Below are 19842 nucleotides of genomic sequence, written 5' to 3'. Positions count from 1 at the left end.
AAGATTAATTATGGCTCTGATGTCAGATTATCATTTTTGTAACAAAACTTGCTTCATGAACTCATTTTAGGTGAAATCCTCCAGTGTCTCTCTTGGTAAACCAGTCTTTTAATAGAACGCCATTAATTAGTGACGCTGACGTCTATTAAAATGATCATAAGCACAAAACACTGAGGGCAAACAGTTTCCATCAGGGAGAACCGAGTGGCTCTGAAATCACTTTTTACACACAAGCAAAGTTTCAGTTTAAGGTTACTTCGTAACTTAGTTACAAGTTGAATAAAAACTTGCTTTAAACTCAGGATCACAAATAAGTTTTCCTTTACTATATTGATCTGTAGGTCTCTGTTCATAAACATAAACTAACCAAAACTAATTTACTATAAAATGAAAGTGTTTGTATGAATTCAGAAAAACAAACATGCCAGTCACGACTGCATATGTGTACATACTTCTATATTGTGGTCTATTTACACAAAGTTAGGTTAATTCCATAGTTTAGGTAGATGTATGTGCTCATGACGTTGAACCACGTGCTTGCTCTGGGTTGGTATGACCAACAGGTCAAAACAAGCCCAGAACAAAGTGACCGCTGTGCCCGGATTGGTCCTCTTGCTTTGCACTTCTTTAGTTTTGACATGTTAAATTTTCATACACACAGAAACCAAAAGGAACGACAGATTTCTCAAAATGTAATGGAGTAAAAAGTCAGATATTTGACTTGTAGAAATGAAATGTAGAAAAAGTCTCCCAAAATGGAAATACTTAAGTACAGATACACGAAAAACTACTTAAATACAGTAACGAATTACATTTACTTAGTTACTGTCCACCACTGAAAGTAACTAAGTAACATGCAGCTTTAGTAATGCAGGGATTGCACAACCAAAAAGAATTGTGCTTTTAACAACAGGCTGGAAAAGAAAACTAAAAATATTATTTAGGCAAAACTTTAACGTCTTTAAGAAATAATACAACACACATTCAATTAGGTCTGTCTAAAACACGACTTGTACATTAGGTAAAGATGGGAGGGTGAAAGAGTGAGAGAACAAGCGTCACTCTTACCAGCGGTTATGCCTCTGTGACTACGCAGAGTGCAGTGGTGAGCAGGGAGTAGCTGTTTTCAGAAGTGTGGGACAGAGCGCCACAGTCATTTATGTTGGAAGCATCCAAAACAAGCTAAAAATGCCGAATAATATTTTCACAATCAACACTGACTCTTGTTATTACATGTTGTGGTCTGCTGAAATGTGGCTAAACATAAGAGAACAGGACGAAGGAAAGTCCCTCAGCTGCTGTTCAGAGGAAAAAAAGTGATGACTGCTCTCACTTTGTGTGAGGTTTAAGGTCAAGATTTTAGATCGAGGGTTTAAATAATGAGGAATGCTTATTCATTAGCACAGAGAGAAAAGCTGAGTCCTCTCCCTCAGAGTCAGACTTTCCGCTGCAGGTGACGCCTCGCTCCTGCAGCCTCCTGATCTGCCAGCAACAGCGGCAGCCTGACCACAGCAAAGTCCGCCCGCGTCTCTCCTGTGTCTGGTCCGGGACACATGAAAGCTCCAGCACTTCACACACAGCCCACAGGCACGCCGATGGCTGCCGCACACTTGGAGCCGAGGACTGGTGTGCGGCAACAGCGGTACGGGCACTAGGCCAGAACCCCCACCCCCCGCGTACCCTGCAATACCCCTCCATGCCCCCCCGCCTAGCTTTGATGTTCTCAGTTAGACACGCCATCGCCATGCGCGTGTCAAAATTGCTCACATCATCGCATTCCTTGGCGGGGACCCCCCACCGAACTGCCGAAAAGCCGCAGCATTCGATTTTCAGTGATGCGTGCAGAAAACTGCATTAAAGGGCCCATATTCTCCTTTCTTGGGGACAGCACACATTTTTTCTTCCACTACAATCTACTATTCCTGCAAATCGAAACACGGACAGTCCAAATTGCTGTGGGTCAGCCGCTGGTTGTGACATCACAACAATGATGCTCAAAACAGTTTCAATTTAGTTTACACATAAGAACTGGATGGACTGTGGACCAAATGCTACATTCTAAAACAGTGTTCACACAGTACATAACAAGAGCAAAAAATAGGTTTTCCATGACATGACTCCTTTCAAGCAGTCTAGGTTGGGACAAAGAAAAAAGCTTTGCTAATTAGGTTATGGATGCTGAAATTTATGACCCACCGAGTGGAAGCCATCCAGACTCCACAGATTGTCGGCTTACGTTTGCTGTTTTACTGCCTCCTGCCTGTTGATGCTCGCTATCATTCCTGATTTCCAAGCAAATCTGAGCAGAGAAGGAATGATTCATTGTCTGGACCACACAGATATGCAATGAATACAAATAAAAGCAGACTGTGACCCCTCTGGAGGCTCACTTGCTCCTCACACCTCACAGACTCCAAGCACCAATGGCCCTCTCATAATCCCTCTTCTCCATGCTCATCTCTGCAGGTCTTAACCTGGGCTGAGGCCCATGTGTGATCTTTTCCATGGAAGTGAAGAAACAGACTCCTGTGAGATCCTTTTAGAAGAGGCCTGCCAGGACGTTGGTGGAATAAGGAGGAAGAGACCTCTTATCGGAATACTTAGCCTTCTAAAAATCTCGATTTCAACACTGAGGGCAAAAATGCAAACCCATGCACACTGTGTGGAGCTGGTATCTATGTAGGTCCATCTGGCTTTTCTTCCAAGATCAAATCTTGAAGAACAGGCCCATAAAAGAGAAAGCATGCCTCGTAAAGCCAAAGAGAGCAGCCCTTAATAATCACTAAGCGTTCACCCAGATCCCCTCATCAGCCTGGAACACAATCGTCTGTCCTGCCCACCACTCAGCCAGGACCCTCACATGATCTTAAAAGGCACCTGCACAAGTAGCAAGAGTTTCACACCACAAACTAAGGCATGGGGCTGCTGGTTTAAATCTGGTGCAGCACCAGTGAATGTTAACTGTGTACAGGAAATTACAAGGTTTCTAAATTGTCCATTTATTGATGTTAAGAGCTGTTGCATCTTTGAATGAATACTACTCTGCAATAATGCCCAAACTTTGCTAACTTAAGCACGAGCCAAGAGGAAAAGACTGGAAATCCTCTCCAGTCTTCATCCAGCTTGCTTCTGAGCCAGGATTAATGGTAACTGTTAGTATCCCACTGTGTGTTTAGTGGTTATTACAGGCCAGTACCCTGACAGCACTGCTGAAAGTACACACTGTGCTTCTCTCAGTTGGTTTCTTAGCGCCAGAGGAACAGACAGCTACAGTGCATGGGCTTTCGTCTCTTTCCCCAAGAGCTTCTCAGAAAACTTTGAGACACCTCAACAGCCCCAGCCCCATGGGCGTCACTACCCCTCCTCTCAGGAAAACAGTCGCCCTCAATATGTTTCCCCAACAGCTTCTCAGAAAACCATGAGAAATCTTCCTTCCGGCCCTTTCACATCTGCCCTAACCAGGGTAAAATCACATCCCTACGGGAAATCAGCACCGCTTAATTCTATTTCTCAAGAGATTCTCAGCAAACCATTAATCACTAAGCCTGGCAAAAACCACCAAGGTTCCTCATTGTTTTTCCTCCATGCATTTAGTCTAGTATTACCTCAAATGGGAGTCAACTCTCCAGACTTTTTCAAGCAAACTGATCAGTGCGTTATAAAAAAAAAAGAGATGCTCAACATTGATTTTTTTAATTCTGTGCTAATATCCAGGTACAGTTCACCAGTGCAGAATGCGAAGCCAAACCTGCCCAGAGCAAGATGAATCTTCATTAGTTTCAGATGGTCTGACCAAGCTATAAATCACAGCCCACTCCCTCAAATCACCTAGGTCCCAAAACTGTCCTATCCCAGGGATAAAACAGCAATCACTTTCTCCACCTCTTCTCTTTCCTGGGCGGTGGCAAGGCCATAAAGACTAAGCCAGAGGAAGGGCGTGGAGCTGGAACATGGTTTGGCAGAAGCCACTTGTTTGGAAGACAACAGATGAATTAGTATCTAGAGGAATGATGCTACACCAGACAGAGGCCAGGCTTAATTGTGAACACAATTGTACTCTTTCAAATACACACACTTTGAAATCAAGCCCACCTGAGATTGATCCTTTCCCAGACATGTGATCCAAACATACCTACTTTGAAAGGCAAATTTTTTTTTTCCTGTACATGACAAGAAACATGCAAACTCTCCTCTCATTACATAAAAACCTGCATTCTAAGTCCTCATTTAATGATCATGACCAAAGGTCTTGTTAAGAAAATGTCTCATGGAGGATTAAAACAGTGGCTGCTCTGCTGAAGAAGAAACCAACATCATGGGAGATAGTTGCTAAGGATTTATGGCCAGTAATTAGCAAAAGCCTGTACAGATTCCCCTGCACCAGACTGAGACAAATTGCGAAGGCTGCAAGCAGGACAGGGGACCACAAGCTGTCCAAAAGAAGATCTATCCTTGCAATTCCACCTAATTCCCAAGATGAGGCATGCCAACAGTGGTCTGAGACAACAGGCCCTGCTTGTAAAACCAATGGGACCCACAAAGGGTTAATGCTATCCAGGGCTATCTGTCAGGCTCAAAGGCTTTTCCAATCTCTCTCCCTGCACAAAAAAAGTCAAAAAAGAATGAAAAGGAAAAGAAGGGAGAAAAACACTTCAAAGCCTTGTCATCTGGCATTGCGGAGAGCTGGTTTGAATTAACTTCAATTCTCCTCTCTGTTTCCAAGTTCATGGCGAGAATGCCTGGGCTTCTGGTTTTCATTAGAGCCAATTTTCTTATCTTTTTTCTCCCTCTTTCTTCATCTCAGGCTTGATCCCCTGCAAATGCAACGTGGCACTGGCTGTGGCTGAATAAAAAGGTGCTGCCCGCAAGGCAGGCATTGTCTCACATGGCCCACAAAACACGGCTGAGAGGGCAACAAGGGAAATGGAGGAAAAAGGAGTGGGAGGGAGACAGAAATAAAGAGAGACTATGTTTTTTGTTTACAACAGAGGAGCCTTCTATTTATCTGATCCTCTCCTCTGTTTGGTCGACTACAGATTTTCCCCATTCAGACTTTTATCATTACATCAATACTGCACTATTTGCCATGAAGAAAGAAAGAAAGAAAGAGAGAGAGAGAGAGAGAGAGAGTGAGAGTGAGTGTGTTTGAGAGAGAGAGAGAGAGAGAAGGGGGGGTAGGTCATGGAAAGAGAGGGAAAGGACGGAGTGTGCAAGAGAGGAGGAAAAGACAGACTAAGAAGAGATATATGAACTGTCGTGCGCTCCCTCCTCAGTCTTTGGGGAAAGATGAATCAAGGCTGTGAGAATGACGCGGTGCTATATGATTGATCAGAGGGGCCAGAGAGAGAGAGAGAGAGAGAGAGAGAGAGAGAGAGAGAGAGAGAGAGAGAGAGAGAGAGAAAAAATGAGAGGGAGAACAAGAGAGGGAGAACAAGAGAGGGAGAGAGAGAGAACAAGGGGATGGGCATCTAAATAAGAAAGTGTTTGGGAGGGTGTTCTCTCACTGAATTGAGCCAAACAGTGATTTAATGCATCGACTAATTGTCAAGCCCTTCATGTATCAGGTGTGCTAGTGAAAGGAGAACACCAGCGCTGAGCTGCTGCGATCAGGGAATTAGAGTTTCTACCAACTTTATTCCAGTGTATTCTGGACAGAGAGAGAGAACAGAGATTTATAATGTTTGAACCCCACCTTCTGAAACCTCTTCTAGGTTTTAACTGGATTACATTAATTGCTCATATCAGGTTGCTATTGCTGACTGGAGCAAAGTGTTACTCTTCAGTGGTTTGGGACGTTCTAACACAAGCAATATGGCAGAAATCTCTGCTAGGTCCACTGATGTGTCAAGAAACAGTTAATAAAGAGCTGCATGAACCCATAACACCAGCTGTACTATCTAATGTAAAATCTCTCCTGTATGTTTTCAGTTGACTTAAGTTCACAATTTTTGAAGTAAGAATATTTTTGAATGCTTGTAATATACTTATACACACGTACACACCACTGTCTGAGACAGTGGTTGATGCAGCAGGAGCAAAGAAAAGGAAAAGAGAAACAGAGCATTTATGAAAACATGAAAAGTGAAATGGACAAATGGAGAGGAGAAGGTAAGAAAAGAGGAAAGAAAGGAAAGTAGATGACAGTAGAGAGGAGAAGAAAGAGTAGTAGAGAGGAGAGGTGAGGGCAGAAGAAGAGAGGAAAAGAGATGAGACTGGTTCACAAGAACCAGAAAATTTGACCATATTAGCCCAGTTTTATCAACCTTACACTGGTTACCAGTTAAATTTTGCAATGATTATAAAATTCTATTATTGACCTATAAAGCTCTAAATGGACTCGCCCCTCAGTACCTGAGTGAACTTGTCTCCTACTATGAACCATCACGCCTACTTAGATCACAAGGTGCTGGCTTACTACTCGTACCTAGAATTAAAAAAGTTACATCGGGGGGAGAGCTTTCTCATACAAGGCCCCCCAGCTCTGGAATAATCTTCCTGTTAACGTTCGGGACTTAGACACAGCCTCAGTCTTTAAATCTAGGCTAAAAACTTACTTGTATAGTCAAGCCTTTGGTAATTAGTCTTCCCTGTCAGATATAGACGGAGTCTCTGCTGCTCTATTATACTGTAATCTGTGGTCAGCCACTCTTCACAGAACTGACTCTGTGTTTTCTTCTTTTCTTTGCCAAGTTGAACAGCTGCCCATCTTGTGCGTCTGATGCTGTTGGCCCTTCTGCCCTGATTGGGAGCCACTGCTCACCAGCCATCGGCTTGACCACCGCTGTTGCTGCTGCTGCATAATCATAAACTGATCAAATTAGCCATGGTTTCTCATCAAGGTTTCTTCCTCTTTTAGGGAGTTTTTCCTTGCCACTGGCTTGCTCATGGGGGCTTGGACGCAGATTTTTCTTTTTGTAATACTGATTGTTCTGTAAAGCTGCTTTGTGACAACACCTGTTGTAAAAAGTGCTATATAAATAAAATTTGCTTGCTTGCTTGCTACAGAATCAGGGAGTAGGGAAGCAGGGCTGGCTGTAGTGTACAGTGATCAGTATGAATGGGCTGGCAGTATGGGGCTCTGTGCCAGGCTCAGAGCAGCTGCTGGCAGTAGGGAGTGTGAGTGAGTCACTCAGCTCAGCGAACGAGTCCTGTGAGTGTGTGAGAGCTCACACAATCTCACCACACACCGCTGCTCAGCACACTAAGGCTCCTCTGACTAACCCTGAGTCACCTACAAACACCTCAACCATACTTCATACAGTCATGATCGCTCAGATTACACTGAGTAACACTGCTAACTGCACAGATTAAGTACACAACCACATCAGTGGTTAACTTCAACTCAGTGTCCACTGGTTCCACTGAAGTGCTGAAGTTAACCACTGATGTGGATGTATACTCAATCTACAAAGCTACAGACCTAAGTTGAGAGTGGCTGGCTTGCGGCTGAGGCAGTATTTTTGACAGTAGGTAGAATCTCAACCTTGTCCTTGCCTGCTGGGTAATAGGCCTGTCACCGTGACTTGATTTTTGTATATAATATTCTAAAGCAATTCATTTGTGAACAGTTGTCAGATGAATTTGTCAGGTATTTTTCACTACTAATGTTAGCACTTAGCAATTATGTACTGGTTAGTGTTTCTGTAACTAACAAGAATAAGCCCTCTCATAAAGACAAGGTACATAAGTGTGTTGCCTTCTAATTATATATATATATATATATATATATATATACACAAAAATAAAATTCAGTAAAATGCCCTTTTAGTGCAAAGTTAACATTTCATTTGTCATTGTATAAGTTAATAACATTTTAACATCATGGCATCTTGTGGGAACCTAAATGCCTGCCTGTAGACATTCGTAGACCCCTGCTTTAAGCGGTAATGGAGAGTAGGATGGTCTGGGGTCAGTGGGTGATGCAGGTCTAAAGCAGCTGGCATCACTTAGGCCCTGCGTGCGGAGCCTGTGCCGGACTGGGGCTGTGTTGTTTATCAAAGACGTGGGCAGATTTACAGCAGCGGACAGACAAGGAAGGTCTGATTGGGGCATGAAGAAGGTGGAGTGGAAGGAGGTGAAGAAAGGGATGAGCACGGATCATCTGGGTTTATCACCGACCCGCCAAGGGTCGTTTGTCATCCGTCTACCTGAGGGATCAGACTGAATGTGTTGGGAGCAGATTCCCCTCTTCAAAGCACCTGGCCAGGGGTGCCTCGAATGGGCCATGCGCCCGCGTCCTGGGGGGAGAGGGTTATTAATAGGCCCAGACACCAGAGCTAATGGGGCTCAGCCCCATTGGCACGTCCTCAAAGACTCCCATCAGCCTCTGCGCTCAGATAAAAGAGAATGTCCAACAGATGAGCAGCGCTTAAACAAATTGTTACAAGACAGTGTTTAGGAACCTTTCTTCCTCCCACTTCTATTTGCTCCTAGATGCTTAAAATCCCTGTGAAAATTGTAGGGACTTTGCAGAAGCTTGCTTGCCATATTCTCTTCAGCTGGAGTCAGTTCAGTGATTATATGAAGTGTGGCTCTTTAAATTTGTACACAGTAGCACAATGCCTCTTCCACTTTGCCTTCTTTGAAATTCAGATTTACGATGTGCTGTTAGCTACCTGGAGGCTTTAACAGGCTTACAAAGAGCGTTGCCATCCATATTCTCTGGGTGTTAGAGCAGCAGGCAGCTCGGGGGTCAGCAGGGCGAGTGGATGTCTGGTTGATATTCTGCCTTAGGCTTACACACAGTTAAACGGGAAACAAATCATCCAGAGACGTGAGGTAGAGGCTGTGTGCATCTTCCAAAGGTGCTCTCTAGCTAGGAGCCTGCACTTGTCAATTACCAAAGCAATACTATGCTTTAAAAAATAACGGTGGGCGATATGACAAGAATATAACATACTTAAAGCCATTTTCATGATGTGTCATAAAATTCAGCTTTCCTGAGGTTTGTAACAAATTGTAATGGATAAAATAGCAACATTGTATGATATTTAAGGGTCTCTATCATGAAGCTTGACATTATGTGAAACTTACATATTATATTTAATCTGCCTTCTTACATCAAAGTTATAAGGAGCGTTTCATCCTGGACTGCTTTTTGAAAGTGGTAAAATACAAGTCAGCCAATCAGAACAGAGCTCATTTGCAGTAACCAGAACAGCCTGTATATTTCTAAGTGTTAAAGATACGTTGCGGGGGGGGGGGGATGGGGGGGGGGATAAATAAATATAATCTACAAAAATGTATAGTCTTTAAAAACAAAATATGCATACAATTTTAAAGTTGTTTGCAAAATATATCAACATTTATATATATTAATATAAATTTATGGAACAGGAAAGAAAAAAATTACAGTCTAAATCTGTCTTTATATGATATTGCCATGCCGTTGTGATCTACAAGTACTGATAATGCAATGTACTCAGAAAAGAGTATTTTTAGGTAATTTATCCTGATAACACACAATAAGACATCCTCAGATTGCCCACCACTTGTGAACGTGCTAAAATGCACCACGCATGGTTCAGATGAATGTTCCGAGTGCTCAGCAGGTAGCGGCAGGAGTGAGCTCAGAGGGTCAGAGGAGGAATAGCAGTGAAGAAATAAAACACATCACACCTAGTAAGCCACAAACCACTGAGAGGGGGACTGTTACCTGAAGGCTGCCAGATACTCTGCGTCACCCATGGGAGGATCCAGGCCACCGGTGAAGGCCATGTTCACATTGAAGCCCAAGCCAGATCCCGAGCCCACCTGGTTCAGAGGACACAAACACACGCAGAGTGAGAAAGTATGTAATTTTATCCATTTTCCTGTGTTCTACAAAGAGTAACCTAGAACACTGATGTGTTCTAGAAAAAAGGTGAATGTTAGAGAAGACTTGAGTCTCTGTGGTTCTGTGTGTGTGTGTGTGTGTGTGTGTGTGTGTGTGTGTGTGTGTGTGTGTATATATATATATATATATATATATATATATATATATATATACACACACACACACACACACACACACACACACACACACACACACACACCTCAAAAAAATAAAGGGAACACTTAAACAACACAATATAACTCCAAGTAAATCAAACTTCTGTGATATCAAACTGTCCACTTAGGAAGCAACACTGACAATCAATTTCACATCCTGTTGTGCAAATGGAACAGACAACAGGTGGAAATTACTGGCAATTAGCAAGACACACTCAATAAAGGAGTAGTTCTGCAGGTGGGGACCACAGACCACTTCTCAGTACCTTTCTGCTTTCTGGCTGATGTTTTGGTCACTTTTGAATGTTGGTGGTGCTTTCACACTCGTGGTAGCATGAGATGGACTCTACAACCCACACAAGTGGCTCAGGTAGTGCAGCTCGTCCAGGATCGCACATCAATGTGAGCTGTGACAAGAAGGTTTGCTGTGTCTGTCAGCGTAGTGTCCAGAGGCTGGAGGCGCTACCAGGAGACAAGTCAGTACACCAGGAGACGTGGAGGAGGCCGTAGGAGGGCAACAACCCAGCAGCAGGACCGCTACCACCACCTTTGTGCAAGGAGGAACAGGAGGAGCACTGCCAGAGCCCTGCAAAATGACCTCCAGCAGGCCACAAATGTCCATGTGTCTGCACAAACGGTTAGAAACCGACTCCATGAGGATGGTATGAGGGCACGACATCCACAGATGGGGGTTGTGCTCACAGCCCAACACCGTGCAGAACACCAGGATTGGCAAATTCGCCACTGGCGCCCTGTGCTCTTCACAGATGAAAGCAGGTTCACACTGAGCACATGTGACAGACGTGACAGAGTCTGGAGACGCCGTGGAGAGCGATCTGCTGCCTGCAACATCCTTCAGCATGACGGTTTGGCAGTGGGTCAGTAATGGTGTGGGATGGCCGCACAGCCCTCCATGTGCTCGCCAGAGGTAGCCTGACTGCCATTAGGTACTGAGATGAGATCCTCAGACCCCTTGTGAGACCATATGCTGGTGCGGTTGGCCCTGGGTTCCTCCTAATGCAGGACAATGCTAGACCTCATGTGGCTGGAGTGTGTCAGCAGTTCCTGCAAGATGAAGGCATTGAAGCTATGGACTGGCCCGCTCATTCCCCAGACCTGAATCCGATTGAGCACATCTGGGACATCATGTCTCGCTCCCTCCACCAACGCCACGTTGCACCACAGACTGTCCAGGAGTTGGCGGATGCTTTAGTCCAGGTCTGGGAGGAGATCCCTCAGGTCGTCATACAGGCATGTGGAGGACACACAAAATATGAGCCTCATTTTGACTTGTTTTAAGGACATTACATCAAAGTTGGATCAGCCTGTAGTGTGTTTTTCCAGTTTCATTTTGTGTGTGACTCCAAATCCAGGCCTCCATTGGTTAATACATTTGATTTCCATTGATTATTTTTGTGATTGTCATCAGCACATTCAACTTTGTACAGAACAAAGTATTCAATGAGAATATTTCATTAATTCATATCTAGGATGTGTTATTTGAATGTTCCCTTTATTTTATTTAGTGTGTATATATATATATATATATATATATATATATATATATATATATATATACATATACATACACACACACACACACATATACACACACACACACACACACACATTGAGTACTGTCTACACTGTCTACAGTTTTATCCCCACACTCAGCGTGAGACATGATGACTCTGCGTCTCGGCAGCATCTGTGGCTTCTGACCTCATCAGGAGCTCCACTGCCAGGGAAGAAGTTGCCGTCATCATAGCGATGAAGAGAAAGGTATAAGATGTTGGGGTCGCTGTAGAAAGCCTGTTGGGTCCCGTTTCCATGGTGAACATCCTAGAGGACGACAGTGGTTTCAGCAGTTAGCATTTTTCAGCATTTATCCAGCTGTCTGACTGTCAGTACAAATACAAATAGATACATGCAGTCTTAGCTCATAGCCCAATCGCTGAAAGCAAAAAAGCACACTGAACAGCACATGTACTGCAAGTGACTCAGAGGGCAAACAAGAAAAATATGCTTTCATTAAGACAATGTTGAAATCAGATGCATTGCTGGAAAACACATTTTTACACAAGAGCATATTTTTTTACCAAAATTAAAATGTGTAAAGATTCTATTCTGAGCTCACTGTAATGCAAGAGGAACACTTAATAGCTGTTTTGTCTCATCCCCTCTCGTTTGATGTGAAGCCCTGTGTGTCGTGGCCTGTGTGACAGACAGGAGGAAATGAAGGACATTTCAAAGGCATCCTGAGGGCCTAATGATCCCAGTAGAGTCTCGCCCTCACGCCAGCAGGCTTCCTGTGCGCCAGGGCCCGATTCATGCCACCACAGGCCAGGCTGGACAGGGACACGCACTGACCTACATACAGAAGCCCCTGGCTTCCCGTCATGGTCTATATGGACGGCTGTCCAAAGACAAGGCTTTCAGATTCTTTGCAGGTTTTTAGGTCAGTGTATGGTTCTGCATGATGCAATGTAGTAATTGTAAATCTATTTCCTTGGAAATTTAGACATATAGTACTCCACAAAAGTTTTAGGCACATCAGAAAATTCAATAATAATATTTAAAAAGTTATTTAATAATGAACTATTATTAATTTCCTGAAAAAAACACTAAAATTACAATAAACACAATTTAATATGAGTATTGATGTTAAGTGTCAATGCGTTCACCTAATCATTTAAAGACCTCTCCTTGAGGACGACCAAAATTACTTGCAGTCTATTATAATTCCTAGCATTATTTTAAGCCAATTCTTCAGTAAATTTTATCAGGTGTGTTGGTGACATATTTGATCAAATCTATGCAATGGCTGGAGGATATGAGGTCAAGTTTAAAACCAAGGGTGTTCCAACTCACAAGATATCAACTACTTTTTTGAAAACAAGAAATTGTTGTTTTTTTTTTACTGCATTTAATGTTTATTTGAATGCATTCAAATGGTATGTAGTGCTTTTACAAGTAAAAATGCACTTACTACTGAGACAGTAAATTGCTATTAAATTGATAAATTATAATAAGTATGTATGTGTGTACACAAGTAAATTGACAATAAAATATCTTAATTGTAACGTTTATATATATATATATATATATATATGTATATATATATATATATAAAAATCATATTTGTGATCTGCATGATATGATTTTATATATATATTTATATATATATATCGTCTTTGGGAACTGTTCATCCATGCCCTCTTGTTTCACTGGGGTATAAATATGGCAGCACAGATTCCCTTATTCATAAACATGGGAAGGTTAAGAGAATACACGAATCATATTTGTGATCTGCATGATATGATTTTATATATATATTTATATATATATATCGTCTTTGGGAACTGTTCATCCATGCCCTCTTGTTTCACTGGGGTATAAATATGGCAGCACAGATTCCCTTATTCATAAACATGGGAAGGTTAAGAGAATACACGAATAACCAAGAGCATCAATGATTAAGGGGTTGACTGTATTGGTGGTAATAAAATGTTCATATATTAAAAATATCTAAATATTATACATGTGCCACATATTTAATTGATGGAAATATTTTATTTCTACATAAAGCCAAGTTTTGAAATTAACCTAAGAATATTTCACAAGTAGTATGTGCTGGTCCTTCAGCTTACCATAAAAAGGCAATATGAAATTACCGTCATAGTTAGTGTACTGGTTTTCTTCCCCGGAGATCACTGAGTTTTAATTTTTCATTATAATGTAGCATTTTATATTTGCTACTGTTCATTTTCCATGTTCATGTCATTTAGGATGAAAAAAAACCCATGTACTGATCATACCACTTTAATAAGGCACTTACCCAGTCCACTATGAGGATCTTGCTGACATTCAGTCGCTGCTGGAGAAGCTTGGCTGCAATGGCCACAGAGTTGAAATAGCAGAAGCCCCTGTTATATCAATGAAAAGAAAAGGCCAGAAAAAACAGTAGAGAGGCAGTGAGTGAGTGTCAGAAGAGAGAGTGTGTCAGTTGGTGTGCCATGTAGTGTGGCGTGTATGGTGGCGTGTTAAGTGGACCCCCTGGTCTAGTGGATTCTACCATTTCACTAATGACACCATTCACCCACAGAGCTCTGGCTTCACTTCAGAGTGGGAAAGCAGAGCTTTGGCCTAGACCCCAACCCATACCAAAGAGAGAAAGCGAAATACACACACAGCCTCAGCTGGGCTTGGCTTTCACTCACCGCAGCATCGCAACAGCCATCTTATTTAACCTTTTTCCACAGCATCTGTGGAACAATCATTCCATTTAACCTTTATGTAATGAGGCCAGCTCAGGGGAAGGCGTTTCTACAAGAGAGAGGGAAGCGGTAATATGGATCACTTACTGTGCAGGTATTCAAAGCTATTTAGTGAAGCTTATTCTAATTCTCAGTTGAAAATCATCCCCTGAAGTTATTACATCCACAGGAGTACTATTCTTTAACTGTATTCTGCATAGAAAACAATGCTTACTGGCTGAGGTACTCATTGTTCTTAAGACAAAGAACTGAGAAAGCCTAGTGTGATTTAAGGGGATAAAGACCATTCGCATTTTTAGCCTATTCCTGAACTCATTCACTGCAGTCATGACTGAGGGCTGATTAACACTTTGGCCAGGATGTCCACCTTTGAGCTGGGATTCATTCATAATAAAAAGTGCTTTTATGAATGTGTGTGTAAAGTGAATGAAGGGCATTATGCTGGATAAACACATATTTGAACAAACCAATTAATTATGTGACCGCCTTTTCACCAAATTAATGATAATAAAATAAAATGCACTCAAATACAGCATCAAATGAAATCTGCACTAGAGTTACAGCTACAAAACTGAATATTGATACGCTCAATCACAATAAATAATATATACATTTAATGATTTATTCTCTTTTAGTGTTCAAACTCTGGATTATTAAGGGGTATTAATTGGCCATTATTCTACAGTAGAGTGAATTCCCAATTGTTTCTGCTGCAGCTTTCCAAAAGTGTGGCATGTCTTCTGAGGAAATTTGTAGGAATTTTTATTTCAGCTTAAGCGCTTAAGTAATGGTTCAGATGAACCATAAAAGTATGAAAATTATGACAAAATACCCCAGTCAACAGCAAACAGGTGTTTAAAAGCTGGCTAAGAAGGAGTAGTGTACAGGTACAATGTAGTTTTCTGCATTCATTTGAGAGGAACTGAATTGGGGTGACTCACATGGGGGTGCTCTCCTCAGCATGGTGTCCTGGAGGCCGCACTACAGCAAAGCCGTTCTGTAACCACACACAAACACACGGCTGCATTAGCTATAACAAACCAAACAGAGACAAGCCTCTATCTAGCCATTCATCCATCTATCTACACACACACGTTTCAGGATTTGTACTGCCTTTCTGCACACAATACAATTTCAAACATTTAACAAAGAAGTAAAAAATGGTCCAACTGCTAAAACAAGACCACAGTACTTACCGTACATTACAAACATATTTGATACAGTACAGATGTGTGAATGGAACTGGCCAGTTTTTGCTCCAAACAAACAATCAGCAATTGGCCTTTTTATTGTTTTTTATTTTGGCTGATCGGTGTTGAAATTCTATGGAATAAATAACATGCATCAAGTAAGTGCACTCACACTGTATTTGAATCACCTGTACCAAAATGGCGAAGCACAACTATGCACAGCTCATTGTGTTTAACAGCCAGTTGCCTTCATGTAACACTATTTGATTTGTGTTATAAATAGGCAACTGATTTTTCATTAATGACTTTAAACAGCAAATAACAGTTGCTGTTTGAACAAAACCTTGTATCTCCAAAATGGTAAGATTACAGGACAAGAAAAAATATACTTTACTTTTAATGTAAGTCAATAGAACCAGACTTTTTTCAAGTAATTTTGTTTGTTTCTTTTGGTTCATTCATCATGAAATTCAAACACAATGTGAAGGGCAATGAGTATTTTCAAATTCTGTCAAAACTGAAAAACAACTTTTTTTTACATATCAAACAGGAATTTGATAGTTTATTTTTACTAGAACAATAGAAATTATCCTAATTTATGTAACTTGTCTGACATCACAGAATTTTTTTCATAATTCAGATCACAGCTTGCACTGTCTCACAATCTTGTATTTGATAAAAAAAATATATATTCATTTACTACTATTGTTTCTCTCACCCTAGTATGACCCCGACTCTGACTGTAAAAGCCGTACACACAGCTCTGAGTTAATCATTTTTCCATTTAGGATGAATGGGTCAGTGCACTGTCATACTATGGATGCCGCTTCAGCATATGCAGCAGCCCTTGGGGACCACTCGCTGTACTGAGGGCTGAGTCACTGTGCGCAGATCAGTCCCCCCAGGAATATTAAATGTTGAAGAGTGTGAGCCACTGCTAATGCCCTGACCCCAGGCTTATACTCTCCACTGACTCCCCAGCCTAATGATGTTGAAGCAGCTGCACTGCACTGTTTTCCTACCTCACTCCAGAGGATATCACTTGAGTCAGAGACAAAAGGGAGGGAGTGAAGAAGACCGAAAGAGGGAGAGAGGGGATTAGACTGCACATCGTTCTCAGAGGTGTCTTTAGTGTGCAGGGCTGGGCTGGTGCTATGGAGGTCTATTTTTGAGCGTGATGACTAGTAGGAGGCAGGATGTTATGCTGAGTGTGCAATGAAACTCATACATTCCCTCAAGGTTGGGTTACATTCAGGAGTGTTTGTGTTTGATTGAGATTATGTTGGTGCTGGGTCATTTCCCTCAGAGTTGAGAGGATGCCCAGGGACCAGTAGAGTCACATGGTCTCTCTCTCTCTCTCTCTCTCTCTCTCTCACACACACACACCACACACACACACTCTCTCTGATAAGGCAAATACCTCCTCTGCGATGAGAACAGTAAATACTTACAGTACATTAAAGCCCCAGGTAACCTAACAGTGCATTTTACATTTATGGCATTTGGCAGACGCTCTGATCCAGAGCGACTTACAATTTGAGCATTTTTTTTATACAGGCAGACGAAGGTAGTGTTAAGGGGTATAGTGTAGGGTGCTTGCCCAGGCAGGGATTGAATCCCAGTCTACAGCATAGAAGGCAGAGGTGTTATGCATGTATCTCCTTTGATTCCCCAAATTTGGGTACAGCTTATGCAAGCAGTATCCTCACTGATCACAAGGGTGATGTGGCTTGTCCCACCCACACAGCTTTGACGTAACTATATGTTCCCCCCTCTCTCGGTACGAGTGAGAGACATTTTCAGAGAGAAAGCTAACAATCAAGTGAAAGCTATCTCAGCAAGCATAACAGATCTAGCATGCTAGCTCTGTTTGTTATGCGTTTGTTCACCTGTTAACACACAGTGTGTGTACATCCCCAGCTGTAAAGTGAACGAGAACTTTACCTTCTGCAAAGCGTCACCACATAAGAGCAAGACGATTTATCCAGTGAGCCGTGTACACAGTGGGACCCACTACACAACCTGCTATGTACTATGTTTCATTCATTTCCCCCTCTGCACGTTGTGTTTACTTCTGTTTGCGTTCCATTAAACAGCAAATAATATCAGTGTAGCAACATCGACTAATAGTGCTGGGACAGCATAAAGACTGAGCATAGTAAAGTATAAAAAAGAGTTTTTATGATTATTTCACTGTTGGAATATAACAGTAATCAGATATGAAGAGTGTAAAACTGTAAAAAGCTCTTTGGATGTACAAATACAGCATAACCACAAGGCAAGCTCTGAGTCCTGCCTGTACGTTTACTCTCAACCTGATACAGTGAGGTTGAGGATGGTCTTACCTTTAGCTCTCCGGACGCCACTTTAAACACCAGTTCCACCACAGATCCAACGGCCAGGCGAGCTGCACTGGACGAGTGGACCTCATTCCAGATAGTGTCACTGTCCACCTGTTCAAACACACTCGGAGTTAAATACATATGTTTACACATGTAGCAGAGTGTTTGAATAAAAACAAAGTGAGTGGTTTCTTCGGTTAAGGGAGGTGTGAGTGATGCTCACAATTTTGACATCACTGACATGTAGAGGAAAATAAAAACAGCCCTGCTGCTACTGTGACATTGTGCCATTCACTGAATAGTCTGAGCCATTTGTCTCATTCACTGAGTGGTAAATGACTATAGCGCAGTGAGCAAAGGTGTGATATTTACCTGGGTTGACACCTCAGTAAACTGTACTGACTACAGTTTTTGCACAACAGAAGCAGGATGGCATTTCTAGACCCTACGCACGAGTCAGTAAACGTTTTGTAAACAAGGCTTTGAGTGCTCAAGCTGAGAAAAACCTACAAACTCTGAAGCAGAAGCTGTGAGTGGATGAAGAGGAAAGATCACATCAAATCACACAGAGAAGCATTACAGAATGAATCAATCACTAAAGAGAACACACTTCTACTGCTCTACAGCCCAATGCCGGGGTTATGCCTATAGCTGAATTCACTGATCAGAAAGTGTCTGAATACTTTTGGACATACTGCACATGATACAATAGTGCAATATGGGCAATTCAAACAATACTAAACACTTTTTTTTATTTTATAAAGTATATAAAGAATTTTATTTTTGGTGAATACATAACCATATACTTTTTATTTATTTAATTTATTTAATTATTTGTTTTTAATAAAAGAGCCTGATGCAGTATGTAAACATTTCAAAATGTACCATTCACTTGTCAGTCCATACAATTCATATATGGAAACTAGGCTTGCAAAAACAGCTTGCTTTGAATTCACTGTTTTTGTGATGTCACAAGAATCAACTAATTTACATATATCTACCTATTCAGCCCACAGCAGTTCAGGCCCACCCATTCATACTGAAATACTGAGGAGTGTTTCAGCTCTGAGTGATTTTTCAATAAGCCATAATACATGGCAGCCAATCAGCATGAGCTGATTTACATATCAGTTTTAAAGGGATAAACAGATGTTAGAAAAATTAACAACACAAAGCTAGAAGTGGAGAAAAATGAAATACAAGAAAAATGTTTGATATGGGCCCTTTAAAACACATTAGAATTGATTAGAACATTCCTAGATGGATGTAACTGAATCATAACCTTCAGCCTGATTGATCATGATGCATTTATACACCACTAACACCACAACTCACCCACACACACTCAGAACTAGGAGTTTTAAGTGTCTTCTCACACTGAGGCATGTATTTGTGTCTGCACTGTGTCTGAGAGGCAGCAGAGCACAGGAGAACATGGGGCATTTATTCAGTGACATGAAGGATAAACATTAGAGGGTTAAACCTGACCGGAGGAGTATGTGTATGCGTGTGTGTTATCCAAGAGTGGACACAGACAGAGAACATTCATTCACCAGTCACTCCTCATTATTCCAGCTCACGCCTGCCCTGCACACTGCAATTACTCTGCCCTGGACCATGAACTAACTCTCTCTCTCTCTCTCTCTCTCTCTCTCTCTCTCACACACACACACACACACACACACACACACACACACGCGCGCGCACACACACACGCACGCACACGCAGGATTATATAATATATAATACATGTCTGCACACTTCACAACAGAACAAAGCTGAAACTCAGGCTGTAGTTCATATGTGCAGTTCAACAGGTGCTCCAGCAAACAGATACCAACCATCATACATCATCATATCATCATACATGGTAATACAGATGTGACTGAAAGTTCTACAGGTGCTGGTCCAGCACAAAGCAAGGTACACCCACCACTATCAAAACATTTAACCTCCCAATTAGCATGTCTTACTGAGCTTAAAGTAATACTAGCATTTTGCAACCTGTTCATTGCATATGACAGGGTTATTCAACTAATACTA

General features: G+C 41.8%; 1 protein-coding gene across 3 annotated transcripts in view; it reads right to left on the bottom strand.

Moving 5' to 3' along the window:
- hdac4 (histone deacetylase 4) overlaps positions 1 to 19842 on the bottom strand; it is a 226699-nt gene that overhangs the window by 23404 nt on the left and 183453 nt on the right. For all 3 annotated transcript variants that reach the window (XM_017691600.2, XM_037539185.1, XM_017691602.2), the window contains 5 exons: positions 17803 to 17910; positions 15209 to 15264; positions 13829 to 13916; positions 11713 to 11832; positions 9656 to 9753 (listed from right to left, as the gene is read on the bottom strand). In XM_017691600.2, the coding sequence (XP_017547089.1) occupies positions 9656 to 9753; positions 11713 to 11832; positions 13829 to 13916; positions 15209 to 15264; positions 17803 to 17910 (470 nt within the window). The remainder of the gene's footprint in view (positions 1 to 9655; positions 9754 to 11712; positions 11833 to 13828; positions 13917 to 15208; positions 15265 to 17802; positions 17911 to 19842) is intronic.

Source organism: Pygocentrus nattereri, chromosome 6 (genome assembly GCF_015220715.1).
Source record: "Pygocentrus nattereri isolate fPygNat1 chromosome 6, fPygNat1.pri, whole genome shotgun sequence".
NCBI lineage: Eukaryota > Metazoa > Chordata > Actinopteri > Characiformes > Serrasalmidae > Pygocentrus > Pygocentrus nattereri.
This window is presented reverse-complemented; position numbering and strand designations above follow the sequence as displayed.